This window comes from Ranitomeya imitator, chromosome 1 (assembly GCF_032444005.1).
Source record: "Ranitomeya imitator isolate aRanImi1 chromosome 1, aRanImi1.pri, whole genome shotgun sequence".
Classification (NCBI taxonomy): Eukaryota; Metazoa; Chordata; class Amphibia; order Anura; family Dendrobatidae; genus Ranitomeya; species Ranitomeya imitator.
Window position 1 is genome coordinate 1,138,775,586 of NC_091282.1, and position 27,981 is coordinate 1,138,803,566.

At 42.8% G+C, this 27,981-nt stretch overlaps 1 protein-coding gene across 2 annotated transcripts in view; it reads left to right on the forward strand.

Annotated features, from left to right (window-relative positions):
* Positions 1 to 308: 308 nt before the first annotated feature.
* Positions 309 to 27,981, forward strand: part of KCTD8 (potassium channel tetramerization domain containing 8) — a 254,466-nt gene continuing 226,793 nt past the window's right edge. For both annotated transcript variants that reach the window (XR_011317001.1, XM_069744526.1), the window contains exon 1: positions 309 to 1,419. Coding sequence is in view for 1 of the 2 variants with exons in the window: in XM_069744526.1 (XP_069600627.1) it covers positions 621 to 1,419 (799 nt within the window). In the remaining variant the exon portion in view is untranslated. The remainder of the gene's footprint in view (positions 1,420 to 27,981) is intronic.

Below are 27,981 nucleotides of genomic sequence, written 5' to 3' on the forward strand. Positions count from 1 at the left end.
TGTTTTATACTGTAGTTGTTGCGCATTTTAGTGCCAAAAACTTAGACGATAAAATATAGAGCAGCAATGGAAAAGAGAATTGCGTATTTGTATAACCATGGAGGTTTAAGCAGTGAATGAAATATTGTGCTTTCTATAGCACAGTATTTTTTTTGTATTACTTGTGCATTGGGTCATTTAGGACGCACAAGAAGGAGCTCATGCAGAAGGAACAGGCTCCTTTAAAAGACAGATGTGGGAAAAGTTTCCTGAAGCCCAGCCTGCAGATGGAGTGACGTCAGCTCGGTTCACTATAAGCTCTCAGTGCTGAGTATTATGTGCTGCTGTCTCTTCTGCTGATGGTTGCTCTGCTGTGAAGCTGAAGCCACAATTATGTGCTGTATCCTTGGTGCTGATCACTGCTCCTCTGCATAGACTTTTTTGGGCTGCTGTCCTTGGTGCTGATCATTGTTCTGCTCTAGGGCTACGTAGACTGTCCATGGTGCTGAAAGCTGCTCTTTGTGGGGCTGAATAGAAGTCTCGGAGCCTTCGTTGAGTGCCTTGGGTGTGGATTTAACTGAAAGCCATTGCACTGGACACTGTTCTGAAGTTCATCACTTTCTGCATGTTGATGAGGAGACATGGCTCTGAAAGATACAATCCTCCCTATCAGCGAAATGTCGTACCCCTTTCCGGATGTGGTAGAGCTGAACGTTGGTGGCCAAGTTTATGTTACAAAGTATTCAACACTTACCAGTGTTCCGGACAGCAGTCTGTACAGCATGTTCTCTAGGAACAATGTCAAGGAGCTTCCCAGGGATAACAGGTCTCGATTCTTTATAGACAGAGATGGCTTCCTTTTCAGGTATGTGCTTGACTATCTAAGGGACAAGCAGCTCTCACTCCCTGATCACTTTCCAGAAAAGGAAAGACTTTTAAGAGAGGCTGAATATTTCCAGCTCAGTGACCTGGTGAAGCTACTGACACCTAAAGTAACCAAACAGAGCTCTTTAAATGATGAAGGTTGTCAGAGTGACCTAGAAGAGAACTCACAAAGCAGTGACCTGTTCAGAACTGCAGCCCTCGATAAAAAATCTGGTTTTATCACAATAGGCTACAGAGGTTCTTACACCATGGTCAGAGATAACCAAGCCGATGCCAAGTTCAGGAGAGTGGCCAGGATTATGGTATGTGGTAGAATAGCTCTGGCTAAAGAAGTTTTTGGAGAAACTTTGAACGAAAGTAGAGACCCTGATCGCCCCCCAGAAAAGTACACTTCTAGGTTCTACCTAAAATTCACTTACTTGGAGCAAGCTTTTGATAGGCTTTCGGAAGCTGGGTTTCAAATGGTAGCCTGCAACTCTACTGGATCAGCAGCCTTCGTAAACCAGTACAGGGATGACAAAATCTGGAGCAGTTACACAGAGTACATTTTTTACAGTAAGTCGCTTTACTTCGTATACAATTGCATTGATTTTTATATCTAAATCCTGTATATTGAGCTGCACTATAGAATTGTGTTTCTTCTTTATAACACTCAATTATACTTAGTGGAAAAAACGGAATGTACAAAAATGCAACACCCGCATAGTCAATATAAAATAGGATTACAATACTTTAGCAATAAATCAATAGTAAATTCCACAAGGCTCGTGCCTTATAGGTGAATCTGAGATTGTGCTTTCCGATCACTGCTTTACAATACATGGGGAATAATAGAGAACCTCATATTTCTAAAGTTGTGCCCCTTGTCAAACTTAGCCACCTTGCCCAACTGTGCTGCCCTTTAACAAGGTTTGACTAAATGTCTCTAATATATAATCATCGGATCAGGCTTGTCCAAATGGTTCTTGTTTGTTTTCATTACTGTGAACATGGTGGTTTAGCTTTGATTTATTACCCACATTAGTTTGGGCACAAAGGATTAGACCATGTCTGTAATTCCTCTCTTTCTCATTAGCTGTAAAGTCAACACTCTCCATCTGGAGTTAGCAGACGATGGATAAAAAGCAGATCAGCTGGAAACCATGACATGTATACTATTTTTTTTTTTAAACATAAGACCATATATAAGTTCCTGTTAATATGGACTTCACGATTTTTAATATTTTATGTTAGTGAATTCCACAATCGTTTAGGAGAATCTGATTCATGTCATGCTTTATTCATGATATCTCTTTTAATCCCCCTTCACCACCTGACATGCAAGCATCTTTCTGCAAACCATGGCTCCAAACCATTAAATGTATCCTAAGTGTATGATAAAGGACAGTAGTTCTGTGTAATGAGGTTTAATGGTAAGTCATCTACAAGACAAACAGGAAACTACTTCTGTCCAGAGTCAAGAGCCATCGTCAAACAGTTTAATGGGATCCTCAGCCTGCTGTAAAGGCTTTAAGTGAAATAATCGCATTGGTGGGTACTAGACTATTCTGTGATATTGCTTTGTTAACAATTTATGTAAATTTAGTTCTGCAGTTTGAAAGTAGCAATTACTGACAAAATGTCTTAAAGGGAACCTGTCACCCCCCTCAGGTGTTTGTAACTAAAAGAGCCCCCTTGTGCAGCACTAATGCTGCATTATGACAAGGTGGCTCTTTTAGTTCTTGGTGCTATAACTGCAGAAATAATCGATTTTGCAATTTGTCCGAGATCAGAGTAAATCAGAAGACACTGCGGGGCGGGATCTTGGGCAGGCGCAGTCAGTAAGACATCAAATGATGTCAGAAGATGGGCAGCGCTAATTGCGCATGCCCAAGGCATAAGATAACAGTGCAGGAACCGGGACAGTTGAAAACAGCGCTGAGGAGGCAGCTCCAGGCGCCAAGAGGGCATGAGTGATGGCGGTGCTGCGTCTGCATTAGCGGGGGAAAGACCTGCCCCCAAGACTATTTCAAGGTATTTTGGACAAATTGCAAAATCGACTATTTCTGCAGTTACAGTACCAAGAACTAAAAGAGCCACCTTGTCAGAATGCAGCATTAGTGCTGCACAAGGGGGCTCTTTTAGTTACAAACGCCTGGGGGGTGACAGGTTCCCTTTAAGAGGAGGAAAGGAATATAATGGTTAAACTTGAGAAAAGTGTTATGAGCAAGAATAGATAAGTAGTTGACTACTGATTCAAATTTGATAAGGATCACGCCTATGGTCTGAGGGTAAAGTATGTAGTGGGTCTGCTCCAGAAAATGTCCACAGTAAATCCATAGGAAATCATAAGCAAATCCATAGCAGCAAATCTTCTCCAGAATGTTGGGATCTTTTTGCCAATTTTCCTTTGAAAAACAAAAAAGCATCTAACATATGAGACCCAATACTGTAAGACTTATCTGTCCTGGTGCTTCTGTAGCTACCTCGCCTAGTCCTACGCTACGGAGTGGTAAGCTGAACTTGCTCTCCATATCTTAGTCCGATGCTAGACTATGGACCAGACAAGGAAGCCAAGAAAGTGTCACGGCGGGAGGTAACTGCAGTGGTTGTTTTTTCACTTTTTGGAAACAGTTTTTTTTCTGAACTTGTGGATGCAAAATTCACTACCTGTGAGAGTAATCCAAAGCATAGTCCACCCAATAAGGGTTTTACGGTGGATTTTTATTTCCCAGTGGAACTGTATGGGGAAAATCTGCAACAAATCCGTGACCAATCTGTGACAATAATTGATATCTTGCAGACTGAAAATATGCTTCATAAGTCAGTTTCTTCTGTGAAAATTGATACAGCATGTAGGCGAGAATCGAGAGTTGTAATTTCACCCTCTTATCTGTTACTGTATTCTGCTGTGGATTTTCTCTATTAAAATCTGGACTTAAACACTGCTACGTGTAAGTAATCCTGCAAATATGGGCATGTAGGTCAAAATCCATCAATTCCTAATCTGTTGCGTTAATCTTGAAACATGCAAACGAGACATTCAGTGCTCTGGGCATGACAGGTAGTTCTCCCGCACTTGCCTCTTTATTTTTATTGATAGCTCAATGTCTATTTGACGTCTGGAACCAGGCTGGGAAATCGAACAGTAAGCTATCAATTAAGTTAAAGAGGCTGGTACAGGGCGGCATAACAATCTGGGAAGGCAGAAGTTCAGGAAGCACTATGTGTTTTGTCCAGAGCACTTAGTGCCTCACTTGCATATAAAACACTGATTTCACAACAAAGGAGCAACAGGTAGAATATAGAAAGTATAAATCGATTTTGCTTTCAAAAACCTGCATGTCTATATATGCAGTTTAAGGGGGTTGATCTTACTGACAGATTCCGTTTAAATAGTAGAATCTATTTTTTCAAACCCTCCTCTCCTGTACCTTGACACCTTCTGCAGAATTATTAGGCAAGTGTGTATCTTTACCATATCATCATGTTATGCAGATTTTCCAACTCAGGGGCGGACACTGACAGCTTGGGGCCCCTGTACAAGAAATGTGTCTGGGCCCCCCTCCTTTTATAGAGACAAAGATATAGCCACACACACACCTGTACTGTATATATATTACATAGTCTTCTTTATTATGCATATTGCCGTCCCTTATTATACAATGCCCTCTCTTGTTATGTACAGTACCGTCCCTTACATATTGGGTTCTTTTCTAATGAAGGAGCTGATGGACTGGTCATCTGGTCACCGACTCCTCCATCAGCAGTCATTTAATATCTGAAAAGAGTGGGGACTATGTAATAAAAGAGGGTGCTGTGAATAACAAAAATAACAAGAATACACTATGTAAAAGACAGTACTGTACATAACAGCAGAGGAAGCTATATAATATGGGATGGCACCATAATAACTAGAGAGGATGTTATAAAATAAGGGACAATGTTAAACATAATAAAAGAGGAAACTATGTAACTAAAAATGGTGTTATACAGAATTAGTGAGTACACTATATACTAAGGGACTGTGTTATACCTAATAAGTACATACACTCTATGCTAAGGGACTGTGTTAGACATAATAAGCGATAATGTCTTCCTCCACCTCCCCTGTTCCTAAGTCCACTATAAGTCCTCCTTCCTCTCATCCCAATCCCCAACACTCCTCATTGTCCTCCTCCCCCGCATCCCATTATTGTCCTCTCCCCCACCCCATCATTGCCCTCTTCACCATCTTTATCATTGCCTTCAACACCACCACTATCATTGCTTTCTCCCCACCACCCCATATCATTGCCCATTCCATCACATCCATCATTTCCTCCTCCCTCACCACCCCATCATTGTCTTTTCCTCCACCACTCCCATCATTGCTCATTCCACCACCTCTATCATTGCCTCCTCCTCCACCATCCCCATTATTGCCCTTTCCACCACCATCATTGCATCCTCCCCCCACCACCCTACCATTGTTCTTTCCACACCCTCCCTCATTGCTTTTTCCCTCACCACCTCAACATTGCCCTTTCCACCATAACCATCATTTCCTCCTCCCCACCATCCCCATCATTGCCCTTTCCACCACATCCATCATTTCCTCCCCCTTCTACCCCCATTATTGCTCTTTCCACCACCCCATCATTGCCTTCTCCCCACCATCATTGCCCATTCCATCATCTGCATCATTTCCTCCTCCCCACCACCCCAATCGTTGCTCATTCCACCACCTCCATCATTTCCTCCTCCCCCACAATCGTCACCCTTGCCCATTCCACCACTTCCATCATTTCCCTCCCCATCACCCCATCATTGCCTTTTCCACCACATCCATCATTTTCTCCTCCCACACCATCCCCATCCTTGCCTATTCCACCACTTCAATCATTTCCTCCTCCCCCACCATCCCCATCATTTCCCTCTCCATCACCCCATCATTGCCTTCTCCCCATCAGCCCCATCATTGCCCTCTCCTCCTCTACACACAGACACACACAGCACCATTCACCTCTCTGCACATTGCCCTGCAGTGCTACGCAGGCACGCACGCATACACACACAGCACCTCTCCGCACGCTCTGCCGCAGCATCACCGCCGCTTTCTTCTCTCTGGCACAGCCGGCGGTTGAATGATGACGTCATCCAGCGTTGCTGCTGTCTGTGTGAGAGTAAGTGCGGGCAGGAAGCAGGACAGATCGCTGCAGCTCCACTGCCACTCTTTCTTGTAGGCAGTGGAGCTGCAGGGATCTCTCCCTGCCTGCCGCACATGAGGGCAATCTGGCCAGGGGCCCCCCAAAGCCAGATAAACAGGCCATATTGCCCTCATTATTAGCCACACTGCAGGGGCCCCCCTCCACCTCTGGGCACGGTGCAGCCACACAGGCTGCACATGCGGTATGTCTGCCCATGGTATGCACGTGAATGCTTATTGGATGAAGCAGATGAAGCAGGTGATGTGTATTTGTGTATTGAAGAGGGTGAGGCCTAAGGATACAACACCCTTTATCAAGGTGTGCAGAATCTTAGGAAGCTTGTTTTCCTGAGGCAAATGGACCAAAAAACAGATTTAACTGGCTGTGTAAAGTCAAAAATTCTTACAAATCTTACAGAAAAATGAAACACTATTGAAATTGCTGAGATATTGGGGTGTGATCACAGAAACATCAAAAGTGTTGTTGCAAATAGTGAACAGGGTTGAAAAAAACATGTTAAGGAAAAAAAGGCGCACATTAACCCCTTCCCCCTCCCAACCTTGGGATTTTTCGCTTTTCCGTGTTCGTTTTTCACTTCCCTACATCCCAGAGCCATAACTTTTTTATTTTTCCATCAATTTGGCCATGTGAGGGCTTACTTTTTGCAGGACGAGTTGTACTTTTGAACGACATCATTGGTTTTAGCATGTCATGTACTAGAAAACAGGAAAAAAAATTCCAAGTGCGGTGAAATTGCAAAAAAAGTGCAGTCCCACACTTGTTTTTTGTTTGGCTTTTTTGCTAGGTTCACTAAATGCTAAAACTGACCTGACATTATGATTCTCCAGGTCAGTACGAGTTCATAGACACCTAACATGACTAAGTTATTTTTTACCTAAGTCGTGAAAAAAAATTCCAAACTTTGCAAAAAAAAAATAAAAAATTTGCGCCATTTTCCGATACTTGTAGCGTCTCCATTTTTCATGATCTGGGGTCATGAGAGAGAGAGAGAGAGAGAGAGAGAGAGAGATATCTTGGCTTTGCATTGGGTTTCGTGTTTCGGTCGATCCTCCCATTAATAAGGCCATGGGACAAGTTGAACTTTTGAACAAAACCATTTATTTTACCATATAATGTACTGGAAAACCAGGAAAAAATTCAAAGTGTGGTGGTTAGGGTTGAGCGAAACGGATCGTTCATTTTCAAAAGTCGCTGACTTTTGGCAAAGTCGGGTTTCATGAAACCCGACCCGATCCCTGTGTGCGGTCGGCCATGCGGTACGCGACTTTCGCGCCAAAGTCGCGTTTCGTATGACGCGCTTGGCGCCATTTTTTTCAGCCAATGAAGGGGCGTGGGCAGAGTGATGACACGTCCACTCCCCTAAGACCTATCGCCATGTTGTCGCTTGTGCGCTGTAGCGATTTGCAATGTGTAACACCAGCTTTTCAGTTCAGGGACGGACGGAGGGGAGAGAGAGAGAGAGAGACAGAGAGAGAGAGAGAGAGAGAGATATCTTGGCTTTGCATTGGGTTTCGTGTTTCGGTCGATCCTCGACTTTTCGCCATAATCGGCCGATTTCACTCGACTCGACTTTTGAGAAACCCGGCTCGACCCTAAAAAAGTCAAGGTCGCTCAACCCTAGTGGTGGTATTTAAAGAAAAGTGCAATTACATAATTTTTTTTTTACCATGTTCATTAATTGCAATTGTGATGCATGGTGTGTTAGGGTTGAGCGAAACGGATCGTTCATTTTCAAAAGTCGCCGACTTTTGGCAAAGTCGGGTTTTTGAGAGAGAGAGAGAGAGAGAGAGAGAGAGAGAGAGAGAGATCTTGGCTTTGCATTGGGTTTCGTGTTTCGGTCGATCCTCGACTTTTCGCCATAATCGGCCGATTTCACTCGACTCGACTTTTGAGAAACCCGGCTCGACCCTAAAAAAGTCAAGGTCGCTCAACCCTAGTGGTGGTATTTAAAGAAAAGTGCAATTACATAATTTTTTTTTTACCATGTTCATTAATTGCAATTGTGATGCATGGTGTGTTAGGGTTGAGCGAAACGGATCGTTCATTTTCAAAAGTCGCCGACTTTTGGCAAAGTCGGGTTTTTGAGAGAGAGAGAGAGAGAGAGAGAGAGAGAGAGAGATATCTTGGCTTTGCATTGGGTTTCGTGTTTCGGTCGATCCTCGACTTTTCGCCATAATCGGCCGATTTCACTCGACTCGACTTTTGAGAAACCCGGCTCGACCCTAAAAAAGTCAAGGTCGCTCAACCCTAGTGGTGGTATTTAAAGAAAAGTGCAATTACATAATTTTTTTTTTACCATGTTCATTAATTGCAATTGTGATGCATGCGTTTTTTGGGCGCAAGCGTCAGGGCGCAGAGGACGCTGCTTGTTGCATTTTTTTTGCGCTATAAAAATGAACGCATGCGTCACAAACTGCAGCGTTTTGCTGCGTTTTGCATGCATTTTTGCGTGCGTTGTGCATTGCGTCGCCGACGCAGCACACAACAACGCAAATGTGAACGTAGCCTAATCTAGCATTTTTTTTTCTCATTATGCAGTTTACCGATTGGATTAATTGTTTTTATACCTTGATATATCGGGCCTTTTCTTGTATTGTTTTATTTTGAATGGTGCAAAAGGGGAGTGATTTGAACTTTTATATTTTTTTTAATTTTTTTATATTTTAAAAAAACATTTTTTTTTCTTCACACTTGCTTAAATAGTCTCCTTACGAGATTAGAAGCTGTGATCTTCTGATCATTTGTGTTACACACAGCAGGACTATTAGTAGCTGAATTGGTCATCTGTTATGAACACTGGCCACGGGGCGGCGCTTATAGCAGATTGGCAATGACAACCACAGGGGTCTCCTGCAGACCCTGGGTTGCCATGCCGATCCAGAGGCGCCCTGCAGTCATGTGACAGGGGCACCAATGGGCAGAGCTAGTGACATGCTTTCGGCACAATCATGTAAAATGACGCTGACAGAGATTGACAGCGGAATTTTACATGTTAACAGCCACAGGTGAAATCAGCTTTCATGTGCCGGAGAAGATGCGGGCTCAGTGCCAGAGCCTGCAGTAATGGGGGAAATGCAACATATGACGTATTTATACATCAAATGTCATGAAGGGGTTAAGAAACTGCCAGGCTCCATAGATGGAAGTTTTATCAGTGTTATTGAAAAGAAAGGTGGCTATAATGGTCACTGATATTTTTTTAAAATGTCAGAAATGTATTTTTGTACACTTTGAGTTGTTTGGTTATTGTTCTCATTGTAACAGATGAAAATAAAAAATTTGATGAGAAATTTACATTTTTCCTTTAGCTATGTAATAATTCTGCACACTTATATAATCTCCTAAGAAAGATAAAAATTCACTTTTACTCTCTTAACTATTCAGGTTCCAACTTTATTAATTTTTTGGCTTGACCGACAGTAATGGAATTGGTCAATTATAAAATCAGTCATCAAAAATATAAATTGCCCAATAATTCTGCACGCAGTGTATCCATGTCTTTACCCCTTTCATTCAGTTTGTCAAGTATTTGCAATGCTGCCTTAAAACATGATTATCAGCAAAATTCTATACACTATGTGCCAGCTTTATATAATAATCATCTTACATGGAAACAAGTATTCTTTGTTTCTACACACACACTGCTCCCCTTGTCCATTGGCCGTTCCCTGTATCGCAGCTTGGCCCTATTTCCATGAATGAGCTTGAGATGTAATAACAGACACAGCCCATGGGAAATAATTGTGCTTTTAGGAAAGAATTGCAGACCTGTTTTGTATTGTCACGCAGCCTCTATACATTGACTAGTGAACTGTGGATTGAATAAAAACAAGCAAATACATAGATGTAATAGCAATTATTCTCCATGCATTATTAGGTCATCACAATGGGTTTTGTGTGTTTGTTATAGAAGTGCAGCTAAATCTACCGCTATATTTAACCCCTTAGTGACAGAGCCAATTTGGTACTTAATGACCGAGCCAATTTTTGCATTCTGACCACTGTCACTTTATGAGGTTATAACTCTGGAACGCTTCAACGGATCCCGCTGATTCTGAGATTGTTTTTTCGTGACATATTGTACTTCATGTTAGTGGTAACATTTCTTCGATATTACTTGCGATTATTTATGAAAAAAACGGAAATATGGTGAAAATTTTTAACATTTTGCAATTTTCAAACTTTGTATTTTTATGTCCTTAAATCAGAGAGATATGTCACGAAAAATAGTTAATAAATAACATTTCCCACATGTCTACTTTACATCAGCACAATTTTGGAATCAAAATTTTTTTTTTGTTAGGGAGTTATAAGGGTTAAAAGTTCACCAGCAATTTCTCATTTTTACAACACCTTTTTTTTTAGGGACCACATCACATTTGAAGTCATTTTGAGGGGTCTATATGATAGAAAATAATGAAGTGTGACACCATTCTAAAAACTACACCCCTCAAGGTGCTCAAAACCACATTCAAGAAGTTTATTAACCCTTTACGTGCTTCACAGGAACTGAAACAATGTGGAAGGAAAAAATGAACATTTAACTTTTTTTTGCAGACATTTTAATTCAGAACAATTTTTTTTTATTTTCACAAGTGTAAAAACAGAAATGTAACCATAAATTTTGTTATGCAATTTCTCCTGAATACGCAAATACCCCATATGTGGGGGTAAACCACTGTTTGGGCGCACCACAGAACTTGGAAGTGAAGGAGCGCCGTTTGACTTTTTCAATGCAGAATTGGCTGGAATTGAGATCGGACGCCATGTCACGTTTAGAGAGCCCTTGATGTGCCTAAAAAGTGGAAACCCCCCACAAGTGACACCATTTTGGAAACTAGACCCCTTAAGGAATTTATCTAGATGTGTGGTGAGCACTAGGGTTGAGCGACCTTTACTTTTATAGGTTTATTTTTCAAAAGTCGGGTCGAGTGAAATTGGCCGATCCTATAAAAAAGTCGGGGTCGGGGTCGGCCGAAACTCGAAACCCAATGCAGTGCATTGGGTTTCCAATGGTTCCCAGGGTCTGAAGGAGCGGAAACTCTCCTTCAGGCCCTGGGATCCATATTTAAGTGTAAAATAAAGAATTAAAATAAAAAATATCGCTATACTTACCCTCTGACACGCCCTGGTACTAACCGGGAATCTTCCTTCCTTCGAATCAGTGCTTCCAGGACCTTGCGGTGACGTCGCGGCTTGTGATTGGTCGCGCGGCCGCCCATGTGACTGCTCGCGCGACCAATCACAAGCCGCGACGTCACCGCGACGTCATGCAAGGTCCTTCAAGCGCTGATTCTTAGGAAGGAAGGCTGCCGGAAAGAAGCAGGGAGCGTCCGAGGGTGAGTATATTCCTATTAGGTATATACTCACCCTCGGACGCGCCCTGCTTCTTTCCGGCAGCCTTCCTTCCTAAGAATCAGCGCTTGCAGGACCTTGCGTGACGTCGCAGTGATGTCGCGGCTTGTGATTGGTCGCGCGAGCGGTCACATGGGCGGCCGCGACCAATCACAAGCCGCGACGTCACCGCAAGGTCCTGGAAGCGCTGATTCGAAGGAAGGAAGGCTCCCGGTTAGTACCAGGGCGCGTCAGAAGGTAAGTATAGCGATATTTTTTATTTTAATTCTTTATTTTACATTAAATATGGATTCCGATACTGATTTCCGATATTGCAAACATATCGGAAATCGGGATCGGAATTCCGATACCACATTCAGAAGATCGCCAACTTCATGGCCGACCCCACACAGGGGTCGGGTCGGGTTTCATGAAACCCGACTTTGCCAAAAGTCGGCGACTTCTGAAAGTGGCTGACCCATTTTGCTCAACCCTAGTGAGCACTTTGAACCCCCATGTGCCTCACAGAAGTTTATAACTTTGAGCCGTGAAAATAAAAAATCGCATTTTTTCTACAAAAATGATCTTTTTGCCCCCAAATTTTTATTTTCACAAGGGTAACAGGAGAAATTAGACCACAAAAGTTGTAGTGCAATTTCTCCTGAGTACGTCGATACCCAATATGTGGGGGTAAACCACTGTTTGGGCGCACCGCAGAGCTTGGAAGAGAAGGAGTGCCGTTTTACTTTTTCAATGTAGAATTGTCTGGAATTGAGATCGGACGCCATGTCACGTTTGGAGAGCCCCTGATGTGCCTAAACAGTAGAAACCCTCCACAAGTGACCCCATTTTGGAAACTAGACCCCCCCCAAGGAACTTATCTAGATGTGTGGTGAGAACTTTGAATGCCCAAGTGCTTCACAGAAGTTTAGAATGCAGAGTCGTGAAAATAAAAAATATTTTTTTTTTCCACAAAAAAGATATTTAGCCCCCAAGTTTTTATTTTCACAAGGGTAACAGGAGAAATTGGACCGCAGTAGTTGTTGTCCAATTTATCCCGAGTACACTGATGTGCCATATGTGGGGGTAAACCACTGTTTGGACGCATGGCAGAGCTCGGAAGGGAAGGAGCGCCGTTTTGGAATGCAGACTTTGATAGAATGGTGTTGTGAATTCCGCTCTTGGGCTCCCTCCGGTGGTTGTAAGTGGCACTTTTGTGAGTTCTGCTCTTGGGCTCCCTCCGGTGGTTTTAAGTGGTATGGCTGCTCCTTGGATTTAGCAGTCTGCAGCTGCTTCCACTGATTGTCTTTCTGCTCGGCTATTTATGCCTGGCTTTTCCCTTCTTCCAGTGCCACTTGTCAATGGTTCCTGGTTGGATTCACATCTCTCTTGGATTTCCCTGATATCCTGACCAGTCCTGCAAAGTTAAGTCCTTGCTTTGCTCTTTTCTGTCCACATGTTGTGGACTTATTCGTTCTGTGCATTCTATGTTTTGTCCAGCTTGTTAGTATTGATTAATTCAGTTAAGCTGGAAGCTCTGGGAAGCAGATTTACCCTCCACACCTTTAGTCAGGTGTGGAGATTTTTGTAAACTCTGTGTGGATTTTTGTAGTTTTTAATACTGACCGCACAGTAATCTATCCTGTCTTATCTATCTAGTTAGACTGGCCTCCTGTGCTACATCCTGGTTTCATTCTGTGTATGTCTTTTCCCTCTCCACTCACAGTCATTACTTGTGGGGGGCTATCTATCCTTTGGGGATTTTCTCTGAGGCAAGATAGTTTTCCTGTTTCTATCTTTAGGGGTAGTTAGTTCTCAGGCTGTGACGAGGTGCCTAGGGAGTGACAGGAGCATCCCACGGCTACTTCTAGTGTTGTGTTGAGCTTAGGGACTGCGGTCAGTACAGGTACCACCTCCTTCAGAGCTCGTCCCATGTTGCTCCTAAACCACCAGTTCATAACAGAATGGTCTGTGGGCGTTATGTTGCGATTGCAGAGCCCCTGATATACCTAAACAGTAGTAACCCCCCACAAGTGACCCCATTTTGGAAACTAGACCCCCAAGGAACTTATCTAGATGTGTGGTGAGAACTTTGAATGCCCAAGTGCTTCACAGAAGTTTAGAATGCAGAGTCGCAAAAATAAAAAAAAAAATTTTTTCCCACAAAAAAGATTTTGTAGCCCCCAAGTTTTTATTTTCACAAGGGTAACAGGAGAAATTGGACCTCTACAGTTGTTGTCCAATTTATCCCGAGTACGCTGATGCCCCATATGTGGGGGTAAACCACTGTTTGGGCACACAGCAGAGCTCGGAAGGGAAGGAGCGCCGTTTTGGAATGCAGACTTAGATAGGATGGTCTGTGGGCGTTATGTTGCGTTTTCAGAGCCCCTGATGTACCTAAACAGTAGTAACCCCCCACAAGTGACCCCGTTTTGGAAACTAGACCCCCCAAGGAACTTATCTAGATGTGTGGTGAGAACTTTGAATGCTCAAGTGCTACACAGAAGTTTAGAATGCAGAGTCGTGAAAATAAAAAAATATTTTTTTTTCCACAAAAAAGATTTTGTAGCCCCCAAGTTTTTATTTTCACAAGGGTAACGGTTAGGGGTCGAGTTCCTGCCTCTGCACAGGGGGAATCTCAGGCTATCTCCACTGCGGTCTCCCATTCTTCTCCTGCCGCAGTGGAGCTTGCTCAGCAGAGACGTCGATCCCAGCGTCTCGCTCAGTCTGACTCTGTGCTTAGCGTTACTGCTGTGTTTCCTGCTTCTCCCATTGAAGTCAGTGCTGGGCAGCGGCGAGCGGACGTTTCTGGGGCTAAGTCTTGCTTTTTACATTCTGAGCATGCCCAGAGTAAGATCTCTCAGTGGAGATCGAGGGTCACATGATCAGATACTGCAGCTAAGGTCCTTGTAGCTTCTAGGACTAAATCCTGCTTTGCACTCTGAGCATGCCCAGGGCGAGAACTCTCAGTAGAGATCCAGGGTCACATGCTCAGGTGCTGCAGCACTCCATTGGTCCTTCTTTGGAAGGTCCTAAACATGCTGCAGCTATTTAAGCCTCGCATGGCTGCACGGCCATGCGCTAGTATTGTCTTTTGTAAATGTGTGTGTGTTGTGAGTGAAAGTCGTTCTTTAAAATCCCCTCCCTATTGTATGACTGCTCACGGAAGGTGGGTGATTGCTACCTAGCGCCCGACTTAGCCATCAGCACGGTACACACATTACAGCGTCTTATTGCTGTGACAGCCAGTGCGGCGCCGTGCGCTTTCTCTGCGCTTTCCTAACCCAAGCCTGGGTGGTTAGTGGCATCCGCCAGTGCGGCACTGCACGCACTCTCGTGCCTCTAAATATATTCTCTTGGTGCAGTACCGCAGCCCTGTGACTCAACAGGGTTCGCTTCCTTCACACTGGGTGAAGTTAATTCAAGTGTGTATTCATATTGTACCGCCATCTCGTCCGTCTCTACTAGCAGCAGGGTTTTCACCTGCACGGTGGACCTCGGACGGCGAACGCACCTAATACCATTACACCTTATACTTGGTGCGTTCCGCCAGTCCTAACAGTAACAGGAGAAATTGGACCACTAAAGTTGTTGTCCAATTTATCCCGAGTACGCTGATGCCCCATATGTGGGGGTAAACCACTGTTTGGGCGCACGGCAGAGCTCGGAAGGGAAGGAGCACCGTTTTGGAATGCAGACTTAGATAGGATGGTCTGTGGGCGTTATGTTGCGTTTGCAGAGCCCCTGATGTACCTAAACAGTAGTAACCCCCCACAAGTGACCCCGTTTTGGAAACTAGACCCGCCAAGGAACTTATCTAGATGTGTGGTAAGAACTTTGAATGCCCAAGTGCTTCACAGAAGTTTAGAATGCATGAGTCATGAAAATAAAAAAATATTTTTTTTCCACAAAAAAGATTTTGTAGCCCAAGTTTTTATTTTCACAAGGGTAACAGGAGAAATTGGACCCCAAAAGTTGTTGTCCAATTTATCTCGAGTACGCTGATGCCCCATATGTGGGGGTAACCTACTGTTTGGGCGCACGGCAGAGCTCAGAAGGGAGGGAGCACCATTTGACTTTTTGAGCGCAAAATTGGCTGTCGTGTTTGGAGACCCCCTGATGTACCTAAACAGTGGAAACCCCCCCAATTCTAGCTCCAACCCTAACCCCAACACACCCTTAACCCTAATCCCAACCCGATCCATAATCCTAATCACTAACCCTAACGATAATCACAACCCTTACCCCAAAACAACCCTAATGTCAACCATAACCATAATCAAAACCCTAAATCCAACACACCCCTAATCCTAATCTCAACCCTAACTTCAAACCTAACCCTAATCCCAATACACCCCTAATCACAACCCTAACCTTAACCCTAATCCCAAACCTAACCCTAATCCCAAGCGTAACCCTAATGCAAACCCTAACCCTAATACCAACCCTAATCCAAACCCTAACCCTAATCCCAACTCTAACCCTAACTTTAGCCCCAACCCTAGCCCTAACTTTAGCACCAACCCTAACCCTAGCCCTAAGGCTACTTTCACACTTGCGTCGTTTGGCATCCGTCGCAATCCATCGTTTTGGACAAAAAACGGATCCTGTAAATGTGCCCGCAGGATGCGTTTTTTGCCCATAGACTTGCACTGCCGACGGATCGTGACGGATGGCCACACGTCGCGTCCGTCATGCACTGGATCAGTTGTGTTTTGGCGGACCATCGGCACAAAAAACGTTCAATGTAACGTTTTTTTGTACGTCGTGTCCGCCATTTCTGACCGCGCATGCATGGCCGTAACTCCGCCCCCTCCTCCCCAGGACATAGATTGGGCAGCGGATGCGTTGAAAAACTACATCCGCTGCCCACGTTGTGCACAATTTTCACAACGTGCGTCGGTATGTCGGGCCGACGCATTGCGATTGCCCCGTACCAACATAAGTGTGAAAGAAGCCTAACCATAAATTTAGCCCCAACCCTAACCCTAAATTTAGCCCCAACCCTAACCCTGAATTTAGCCCCAACCCTAACCCTAAATTTAGTCCGAACCCTAACCCTAGCCCTAACCCTAACCCTAGCCCTAACCCTAGCCCTAGCCCTAACCCTAGCCCTAACCCTAAACCTAGCCCTAACCCTAACTCTAGCCCTAACCCTAGCCCTAACCCTAGCCCTAACCCTAACCCTAACCCTAATTTTAGCCCCAACTGCTCTTCTCCTGCCGGCCGGCAGATGGCGATAGATGGCGGGCGCACTGCGCATGCGCCCACCATTTTCTTTTCCCCGGCAGCCAGGAGGAGCAGCAGGAGGACCCAGGGACACCGGTGAGTATGATAGGGTCCCCGAATCCCCCTATTTCTCTGTCCTCTGATGTGCGATCACATCAGAGGACAGAGAATTACACTTTGCTTTTTTTTTTTTTTGCGGTCGCCAGTAAACAGTTAATTACCTGCGATCGCAAAACAGGGGTCGGTAAAACCGACCCTGATCATGTTCTTTGGGGTCTCGGCTACCCCCTGCAGCCGAGACCCCAAAGATCCTCCCGATGCCGGCCATTTTGAAGATGGCGGCGCCCATCGGGAGCCACGAGGAGCACCGGGGGAGATAGGTAAGTATCGGGGGGCTACCTGGGACCCCATTTCTCTGTCCTCTGATGTGCAATCACATCGGAGGACAGAGAAATTAAAAAGAAATCGCGTTTTTTTTTTTTGCGATCGCCGGTAAACGGTTAATTACCGGCGATCGCAAATGCGGGGTCGGTAAAAAAACCCCCGAATCATGTTCTCTGGGGTCTCAGCTACCCCCGGCAGCCGAGACCCCGGAGACAATCTGACTCTCGGGGGCGCTATTTACTTTTTCCACAGCTGTGGTTTAAGTACCCTTAGCGGCCGCCGTTAAAAGGCGTATCGGCGGTCGCTAAGGGGTTAAAAATGGAAAATGGCATATTTATTCGCGAAAGGAAAAAATTCATGTTGCGAGGTATACCGTAGTTAAATCATTTTGAAGATATCACAGAGAAGGCCAATATAATAAATAGAAAAAAAGATGACTAAGTAAAGCATACATGAAAAAAAGAGTAAAAACTTCAACATAATCTTAGAAGCTGTGTGACTGAGCTATAATATGAAGGCGCTCTCTGGGGAACTGAACACTTTGGGGCAGTTATTTCTAGTATCCATCAACAAGTGTATCAAAGACTGGCAGGTACCAACTGTATATGGGAAACAGATGTGTAAAACCAGTTAATATTTGGGTGCTAAGAGAGTTTTCAGTTCAGATTGGTAGATGCAACTTCTATTGACACTTAAAATTAAATTTCTAAAAATGTTTTATTTTTTTTTAAGTATTGAGCCATGTCTTCAGGTTAAAGGGATTGTTTGGTCCAAATTGATAAGATTCGTCACTCTGTATGACTGCAGACTTATGAGTCCCCCAGCGCACGCACTGTGCACTGCGGGGATTCGACACTTTCTGACCTGGGATGGGAAGATATGTATGAGTTATACATACTCCCGTTCAGTGGGCGTGGCCTCACTTCCATACACTTGTTTGGAGCAAGGCCACGCCCTTTAGTCAGCCACGCCCGCTGGATGGCCATGCCGCTAGATGAGGCGCGACCTCGCTCAATACAAGTGTATGAAGCAAAGTCAAGTCCACTTGCCGGAAGTATGTATAACTCAAACATATTCTCCGGTCCCAGGTCAGAAACCAGAGAATTTGCACTGAGGGGATTCATAGATCTATAGACACACAGTGACTGCAAACTTATCGATTTGGACCAGACAACCCTTTTAAGGTTCAACAATCTAAAGGTACCTTCACACATAACGATATCGTTAAGGATATCGTTGCAACGTCACGCTTTTTGTGACGTAGCAACGATCCCGCTAACAATATCTTTATGTGTGACAGTGACCAACGATCAGGCCCCTGCCGGGAGATCGTTGGTCGTGGGGAATGATCAGGACCTTTTTTTGGTCACTGATCACCCCGCTGTCATCGCTAGATCGGCGTGTGTGACGCCGATCTAGCGATGTGTTGACCTGTAACCAGGTTAAACATCGGGTTACTAAGTGCAGGGCCGCGCTTAGTAACTCGATATTTACCCTGGTTACCATTGTAAAAGTAAAAAAAAAAAACACTACATACTCACATTCCGATGTCTGTCACATCCCCCGGCATCAGCTTCCCTGCACTGTGTCAGCGCCGGCCGGCCGTAAAGCAGAGCACAGCGGTGACGTCACCGCTCTGCTTTACGGCCGGCGCTTACACAGTGCATGGAAGCTGATGCCGGGGGACGTGACAGACATCGGAATGTGAGTATGCAGTGTTTTTTTTCTTTACTTTTACAATGGTAACCAGGGTAAATATCGGGTTACTAAGCGCGGCCCTGCACTTAGTAACCCGATGTTTACCCTGGTTACCTGGGGACTTCGGCATCGTTGAAGACAGTTTCAACGATGCCGAAGTTGTTCCCCTGATTGTTGGTCGCTGGAGAGAGCTGTCTGTGTGTCAGCTCCCCAGCGACCACACAACGACTTACCAAAGATCACGGCCAGGTCGCATCGCTGGTCGTGATCATTGGTAAATCGTTTAGTGTAACGGTACCTTAAGTTGCTGGAGGATTATCTGTGTTGTCCTTCTAATTTAAGCCATGACAAGACACTCTATTATTACATATGGTTGATCATTAGAAGAATAATGACACACTCTTCACTTAATTATTAATTCTGTGATTTACTAGTAGTGACCAAAGGACCATATTGATATGATGTTGTAACAAGGTAGGGGAGGTTAAGGAAATACATGAGAAATGAAAAAACCTAAACTACATTTTCTACTATTCTAAACTTTGCTTTGGTATGGCAAACCATTCTCTGAATATTATATATTAGACTCAAAGAGGAGTTTTTTTGCATTGATGTTTTCAGTGTCATAGAAACTCCTTTTCTGGGAGAGCTGATTTTGGGTGAGACTCAAATGGTCTCCAGATCTGCCATTGTTGGTCAAATTATAAGCGATGCATCAGAAACAAGAACACATAGCCAGTATCTGCCAGTGTACAAGGCTTGTCTGATTTTCGATACCAAGACGCAAATTTTTAATACAACCACAGTAGAAAGGGGAATGGCTTAGTGCATTACATTAACAGAGTATTTCAGTTTAAGAACGCTGGCCGCAAATCATGGATTCTTTTAAATTCCCTCAAACTAATTCTATCTAGCTTTCAATGCCTTCAGTTAATTTTAAACAAAAACTACACCCTGTCCCATTGCAATTATGAATAAGACTTACTGTATAAAGATAATGCAAAACACAAAGTTATTAAAGACAGATATATAGATAGGTTCCCTTGAAACAATTTCTGTCACCAGGATTGGCCGATAACAGGTACGGCCACCACCTTTCAGGGCTGATATACAACATTCTATCATGCAGTACATAAGCCCCCAACCTGACCTGTAAGAGAAGAAAAATAACTTTTATTATACTCACCTATGGGGTGGTCCGGTCTGATGGGTGTCACTGGTCTTAGTCCAATGCTTCCCATATTCTTTCGATCCCCGTCCTCCTGTTTGCTTTATGTGGATGACGCGTCCCTTCATCATCCACAGTCTCCTCGGCACAGTGCTCCTGCGCAGGCGTACTTATCTGCCCTGTTGAGTACTGCAGTGCACAGGCACTGGGCCTCTCTGACCTTTCCTGGCACCTGCGCACTGCAGTACTTTGCTCTGCTCTCAACAGGGTAGAAAAGTGCACCTGTGCAGGAGCGCAGTGGCGAAGAGACGCGTCATCCACATGAAGCAAGCAGGAGGGCTGCATCACAAGAAGATGGGAGGCGCCAGACCAAGAAGAGCGACGGCCATCGGACTGGACCGATGGAGAATAATAAAAGTTATTTTTCTTCTCTTACAGGTCGGGTTGGGGGCATTATAGACTGCTGTATATCAGCCCTGAAAGGTGTACGAAATTTCTTATCAGCCAAACCTGGTGACAAGTTAAATCATAATCAAAGCAAGATATAAAATATTAACGATAACGCCAGCTAATCTATTAATCATGGGAAATTTAAAACTTTCTGAAATCTCTGATCTGATTAATCATTAGTCCCACTGTTGACGGGCTCTATTCAAAATTTCTCTCTACCTTGATAATAGTTCGGGTTTTCATCTCTGAGAACCTCACTTATCGGTGGGAATAGAAATTGCTTAACCACTATTCTACTAGACAATATGGCCAGTGGTGGCTACATTCAGGTGGAGAGTAAATAGAAAGTGGTCTTTCATTGGATTAGGCCATAACATTGAAAAAATATGGCTAACTCATTATTTCTGATTGTGATCAATTTATACAAAATAGGGTTTAATGTTCTCAAGTGTAATTTTCTTTATTCTTACAGTGTTTGCTCATACATTCTTTACGTTTTATGCCCCAATATTGCATTTACTAGACATTTTTACTCACAAGGTATGTTTCTGCATGTGTAGATATTAAATACTAAAGGGGTGTTTTGGTTACAACAAGTTATCACATTGTCATAGAAAAAGAATGGAATGGCTGTCAAGTAGTGTTGAGCATTCCGATACCACAAGTATCGGGTATCGGCCGATACTTGCGGTATCGGAATTCCGATACCGAGATCCGATACTTTTGTGATATCGGGTATCGGTATCGGATCAATAGGGATGTGTAAAATAAAGAATTAAAATAAAAAATATTGATATGCTCACCTCTCCGGCGGCCCCTGGACATCACGCTGCTAACCGGGAGGCTTCTTTGTTTAAAATGTGCGCCTTTAGGACCTGCGAATGACGTCGCGGCTTCTGATTGGTCGCGTGCCGCCCATGTGACCGGCACGCGACCAATCAGAAGCCGCGACGTCATTCTCATTCACAAAAACTCCTAATTCTAGGAATTGAGGACCTGCGAATGACGTCACGGCTTCTGATTGGTCGCGTGCCGGTCACATGGGCGGCACGCGACCAATCAGAAGCCGGAACGTCATTCGCAGGTCCTAAAGGCGCGCATTTTAAACAAAGAAGCCTCCCGGTTAGCAGCGTGATGTCCAGGGGCCGCCGGAGAGGTGAGCATATCAATATTTTTTATTTTAATTCTTTATTTTACACATCCCTATGGATCCCAGGGCCTGAAGGAGAGTTTCCTCTCCTTCAGACCCTGGGAACCATGAGAATACCTTCCGATACTTGATGTCCCATTGACTTGTATTGGTATCGGATATCGGTATCGGCGATATCCGATATTTTTCGGGTATCGGCCGATACTATCCGATACCGATACTTTCAAGTATCGGACGGTATCGCTCAACACTACTGTCAAGCATGCAAACTGCTGCTCCATTCAGACTAGGGAAAAAATGCCCTGTTCCGGCAATCAATGGGGGTTGCAGATGTGAAATTTAATTTTTCTAGACCTACTCATCAGTCCTGTGGATAACTACTTGTCATCAGGATGCCCTTGTAAGCTTTTTTGGATAGACTATAACGAATTTACAAATATACAATTGTATTTTCTATAACTTTAGACAATGTATGCATAAAATTATAGACGTGAGTTCGATGTTCCAAAACCCATAATTGTTTGTTGCTTACTTTTATTTCTATTTAATATTTATTTTATATTGCATTATCATTGTCAAGTGTAGAGGCAGGAAGCTCTTAACAGGAAGAGCTGTGGCTGGCCTCTAACTTTCTCTTGATTACTTGTACATCCGAAGGTGGGGACAGTGACGCAAACTCTGATTGGGAAGTGGACTCCTATGACAAAATAACCTCACGTGAGCCCTGGGACGGTGAATGCCGACACCGCTGAAACTGTGCCAGCATGGGAGATGAATATTAATTCAGATTGATAAGGGATTGTCCTAGTAGCGGACAAACTCGAAGGTCTTTGCACCATAGCTCTGACTCTCAAGGATTCTTCATGTGCTAGCCTTCTTAATCCAAAAGTGTTTTGGTGATGTTTTTTGATTGTACGAAATCTTGCCAGTTTGTGCTCACTGCATGTATTCTTTCTGGAGGTATTATGAAGGACTGCTCTTTTCTCTAAAGTGATTATCTGTGTTGTGGCAGTTTCTTGGTTTCTGTTGTTTGCCTTTCGAAGGTGAAGCCCTGGGTCACTAGTTGCATGAATATCACAACTGATGTTGCAGGAGCTTTCCGTCTGATTGGATGGTGCTACCCTTCCCACTGTCTACCACATCCAGTCCAGTCTAGTTCAGGACTCCACCATAAACCTAAAGGATCTCTCTTAGTCTCCAAGTAATATTCATTTGTTTCTGATTCCCTTACCAGGCTAAGACTGATAGACGGATAATACATGCAGAAAACACTACATAAAGGCGTTTTGCAGAAATAACATTCTGCCACCTGTAGACCTGTCAGGGCTTATTCACCATCACGTATTCACCCGCCCCAGGGCCAGAGCTGCCTCTCCACTGCAGCTCCAATGATTGTTTAAACATTACAGTACTGCCGTCACAACGTCGAGGCACATCACCACCGCAGCCAATCATTGAGCGCCGTGGCTCGTACTATCTACATTGGCTCTTTGTATTATTGTAACCAGGTGAAGGCCAGTAAACTATAAATCACGGAAAAACCTCTTTAAATAGCATCCCTCACAGACCTCTCGTGAGTCAATGTCCTTCATGATCAGACTCCATCATTCAGTTTGCCCCATGGTTAGACTACAAGTGGTCTGTTTCCTATCTCACTGTCAGTTCTGACACACCCTCCACTCAAATAAAATGTTTACTCCTAAAGGCTAATTCACTGTTGGCAGTCTTCAGATCCATATACAGTCCCATTTCACAACTCTTCACTTCCAGTTTTTCACCTCTCCAGCCCTGGTATTCAGTCTCTTCTATCTTACCATAGAAAGAAAAGATTGCAGTCAAAGTGACGATACCTTGACTTTGTGCAAAACATGAGTCATCCCTCAGGTTTAGTGCCTCCGACAACTCCCCATATTTGTTCCCAACCTTTTTACCTTTTTTTAATGAGCTTTACACTCTCCCGTCTTGGCAGCATTGTGATGCAGCAATTTGGCACCACATGCTCCATCCCTAGTCATCTAAGCCTCTTCACGGACCTAGACAGACTTCTGTACTTCCCTTATAACTGTTACCCAGAAGACCCCATCAGAGCACTACATATGTAATGGTAGACAATGCAGCTTGTCATACATTCAATCTGTAAAAAAAACATGTATACAGTATATAGATACATGTTCATATGTACAAAGCATAAATGCAAAATATTCTGAACAACCTCTCACAACAGAAAATTCCATTTACAGGGACACGCAAATTTTTGAAGGATACATGTGCAGTCCAGTTACAAGGGGACCGTATCATTAATCGCCTTCAATGCTACAAACACTGAGATTTCTTTGCTTGATTTCTGTTTCTTTGCTCTGTGTTTGGACCATAACGTTGAAGGACACAGCTGAAATAGAGCAGAAAACTCAGTTAATGGTGAAAATTCAGCCAGGGGCTACAGAGCACTGAATTACTTGTCCAAAAGGAAGGTGCGTTTTTGACAACCACTACCGTATAACCTGAAAAAAAGACGTTGACTCATCGACCTGGACTTATAATGATAAGATCACTGCAGAAAGTTGCATTTGGTGCATAAGAAAGATAAGATAATGATAATAGCCCTGTTATTTTTCATATTCCTTATAGGCCCATTTAACTAAGCCTTACCAAATTTTATTTTAGGCACTAGCTTATAAAATGCTGAAAGCATATAGCAGAATCTATTTCCACATGCATCTTAGTTATTTGTGTTCTTTTTATTTTACTGTATATTGTAGTTATAATGCACAACTGGCTTTCTACAGATGACTTTATTTATGGTTGTAAGTTAACTTTATGTAAGTTAGATCAATGGATTTTCTAGTTTATGCAGTTACATGATGCTGATTGTACAGTATATGTTTATATGTCAGATGGCAGCACTTTTTTCAGTCATCCTTGTGGTTTTCTTTACAGTAGGTCAGCAGTTGAGTAGCACAATGAAAACTGGAAATCCCAGATCAGCATTTTACCTATAGATATAAATATGATATTATCATTTGAGAAGGTTATTCTACACTAGAAAGCCAAAAATGTTCCAATAAATGAAACCTGATAGGGTCAAAATATATTAACTAAAAATAGTATTGCAATACACAAAAACAGTGTCCTCTAGCAATACAAATATATGTGTATATGTATAGTAATTTAAGAAGAAGAAAGTACTCAGAAAGTGAAAATTAGACATTACTTTTGAATTGTGGTTCAATAGAAAAATAAAAAAAAACTAACTGAAAATAAAAAAAATTAACAGAAAAATTAATAAAAAACTAATGAACATTGACTGGACAAAAATGATAGTAACCCTAAAAAGGATTGAAAGTAAATTAACCATAAGGGTACGTTCAACTAAGGTTAGTCCTTTAATTAGAATCAGAGATGTCTACAAACTTGTAATCAGTCAGTCTGCCTTTTTGAATGGTGAAAATTAGTCACTGTGCTATTTTAATGATGGTTTGAACCACAAGGAACAAAAGAAAGTTAATGAGAGAGTTGTCACATGAGTTTAGAGAGAAGTTTATGACAAAAATGTTAAAGGCAAAGGCTATAAGATCATCTCCAAACAGCTTGATGTTAATGTTATTACATTTACACAGATTATTCAGATGTTTAAAGTATATGGATCTGTAGCCAACCTCCCTGGACTTGGCCACAAGAGGAAAAATGATGATTAATTGAAAAGACGGATAATATAAATGGTAACCAAAGAGCCTAGAACAACTTCCAAAGAGATTAGAGGGGAACTGCAAAGTCAAGGTACATCAGTGTCAGATCACGCCATCCATCGCTCTCATGGCCAAAGGGGACTTTATGGAAGATGACCAAGGAAAAAGCCACTGTTGAACGCAAATCATTTAAAAGGGAGACTGGAGTTTGCCAAAAAAATATTTTGACAAGCACAAAGAAAGAATGTCCTTTGTATAGATTAGGCAAAAACTTGAGCTTTTTGGCAAATCACATCAGCTGTATGTTCACAGATGCAAAAATGAAGCAAGCAAAGAAAAGAACTTTGTACCTACTGTGAAACATGGAGGAGGCTCAGTTATGTTTTCGGGATGCTTTGTTGCATCTGCAACAGGGTGCCCTGAATCTGTGCAATCTCAAGACTATCAATGTATTTTGGAGCAAGATATACTGCCCAATGTCAGAAAGTTAGATGTGAGTGGCAGGTTATGGGTTTTCAGTTTAATGACCCCAAACACACAGCTAAAAAATCTAAGAATAGCTAAGAGCAATTGTACAATTCCAAAGTGGCTTTCTGTGAGCCCCGATCTAAATCCTACTGCGCATCTATTGGAGGAGCTGAATGATGTAGCCTGGAGAAGGCATCTTCATGCCTGAACCACAAGGAGCCGTCTGCTCATGAGTTGGGGGTCAAAACACGTGTGCACAGGTGTAGAAGTCTGATTGACAGTTAGTGAAATAGTTTGTTTGCAGTGATTGCCTCAAAAGGTTGCGCAACAAAATATTAAGATACAGTAAGGTACCAACATTTTTGTCATGGCCAGTTTCATTAGTTTTTTTTTTTTTATGTTTTTCTGTTGAACTAAAATTTAAAAGCAATGTCTAATTGTCATTTACACAGCAATTGTGTTCATTTTTAGGGAGTGCGTGTACACAAGCATACTGTGTAATATAATAATAGCAGTCCAATTATTACACATACTGTGTAATAATTTATAGCAGTTCCCATTATTGAGCGCTAAGGGAGTTACACGGGGACATCAACATTTCAAAATATTTGACCTCACAAATATCCTAAACTATGAAATTGGTACCAAAGTCCTGATTTCAGCCCCCCTCTGCTGACTCCAGCAGCTCCACTTCACTGAGCAATGCAGTATCAATAACAGCAGCAATGGGGCCGGGGGTCTTTAAAGTTAATGCGTATTATAGTTGTTTATTTGTCTAGTGTATATTTTGTGATTTGAATTATTTATTCCAGTTGGTTTCTTCGCAAATTTTCTCTCTCTAATTCCGTCTCTAGTCTGCAATTTTCTTTCTGTGAATAGGATGCACCTGCACCTGTCAGACTCGCTAGTTAACGCTGAGCAGCACAGATGCGCAGCCTATAATCAGCTCTACTTAATAAATAATACATAGTCCCCCAGACAGTTTATAAACAAATTTTTATGGAAAGGCTTTGAAAATATGTTTTCTCAGAAAATATTTTGCGGGAATAATCAAAGTTATGAGTAGTACAAAGCTTTGTAGTCAAAAGCAAACATTGAGGTCAAATATATTAGCTGCACTGAATGATTTCATGCGGCTGAGACCATGCACGCATGCAGAGGCCAACGGCTGAACAATTTTGTGAAAAAATGAAGTATTGCCTAAAACAATCAAAAAATGTTTTGAATTATTGAACTCATCTTCAGTCAATTAATCATTCCGCTCTGCTCAAAGTATGGATTGATGTCTAAAACAGAACTTTCACTTAAAGGGAACATGCCATCCCATCATGCTTCCAGTTGCTAAACTGCTGCAGAAACATTATGTCCAATAATTAAGATCCTACTAATCCATTCTGAGCACACGTGCATCCCAACAACACAACTCTACAAATTATCTTTATTCACTGCTGTCCAGCATGATACTTGGCGTTATATAATGCATTGGGTGTATATCGATCAATCTCGCCACCTACTCGAAGCTCGCTTACCTGACCCCTCTACCTTTGCAGGCTCCAAGGTTGGTCTATTATCACTCATCATACTGTCCGGCATTGAGAACCGGAAAGCAAATAATAAAGATACATTTTAGAGGTATGTCAGGATGCAGTGGCGCATAGAGTGGATCCCTACGATTTAAATTATGGAGGACGTAATGTGCTGGCAGAAGTTTAATAACGGGAAGGCTGATGACAAGTTACCTTGAATATTTTTAAAATACAAAGATCACGACTTAACTAGTTTCAGAAGATTAAGATTGGGAATATAATGCTATGCTCCCAAATTACATGCAGTACAGACCAAAAGTTTGGACACACCATCTCATTTAAAGATTTTTCTGTATTTTCATGACTATGAAAATTGTAAATTCACACTGAAGGCATCAAAACTATGAATTAATACATGTGGAATTATATACTTAACAAAAAAGTGTGAAATAACTGAAAATATGTCTTATATTCTAGGTTCTTCAAAGTAGCCACCTTTTGCTTTGATGACTGCTTTGCACACTCTTGGCATTCTCTTGATGAGCTTCAAGAGGTAGTCACCGGGAATGGTTTTAACTTCACAGGTATGCCCTGTCAGGTTCAATAAGTGGGATTTCTTGCCTTATAAATGGGGTTGGGACCATTAGTTGTGTTGTGCAGAAGTCTGGTGGATGCACAGCTGATAGTCCTACTGAATAATCTGTTAGAATTTGTATTATGGCAACAAAAAAGCAGCTAAGTAAAGAAAATTGAGTGGCCATTACTTTAAGAAATGAAGGTCAGTCAGACCAAAAAATTTGGAAAACTTTGAAAGTGTCCCCAAGTGCAGTGGCAA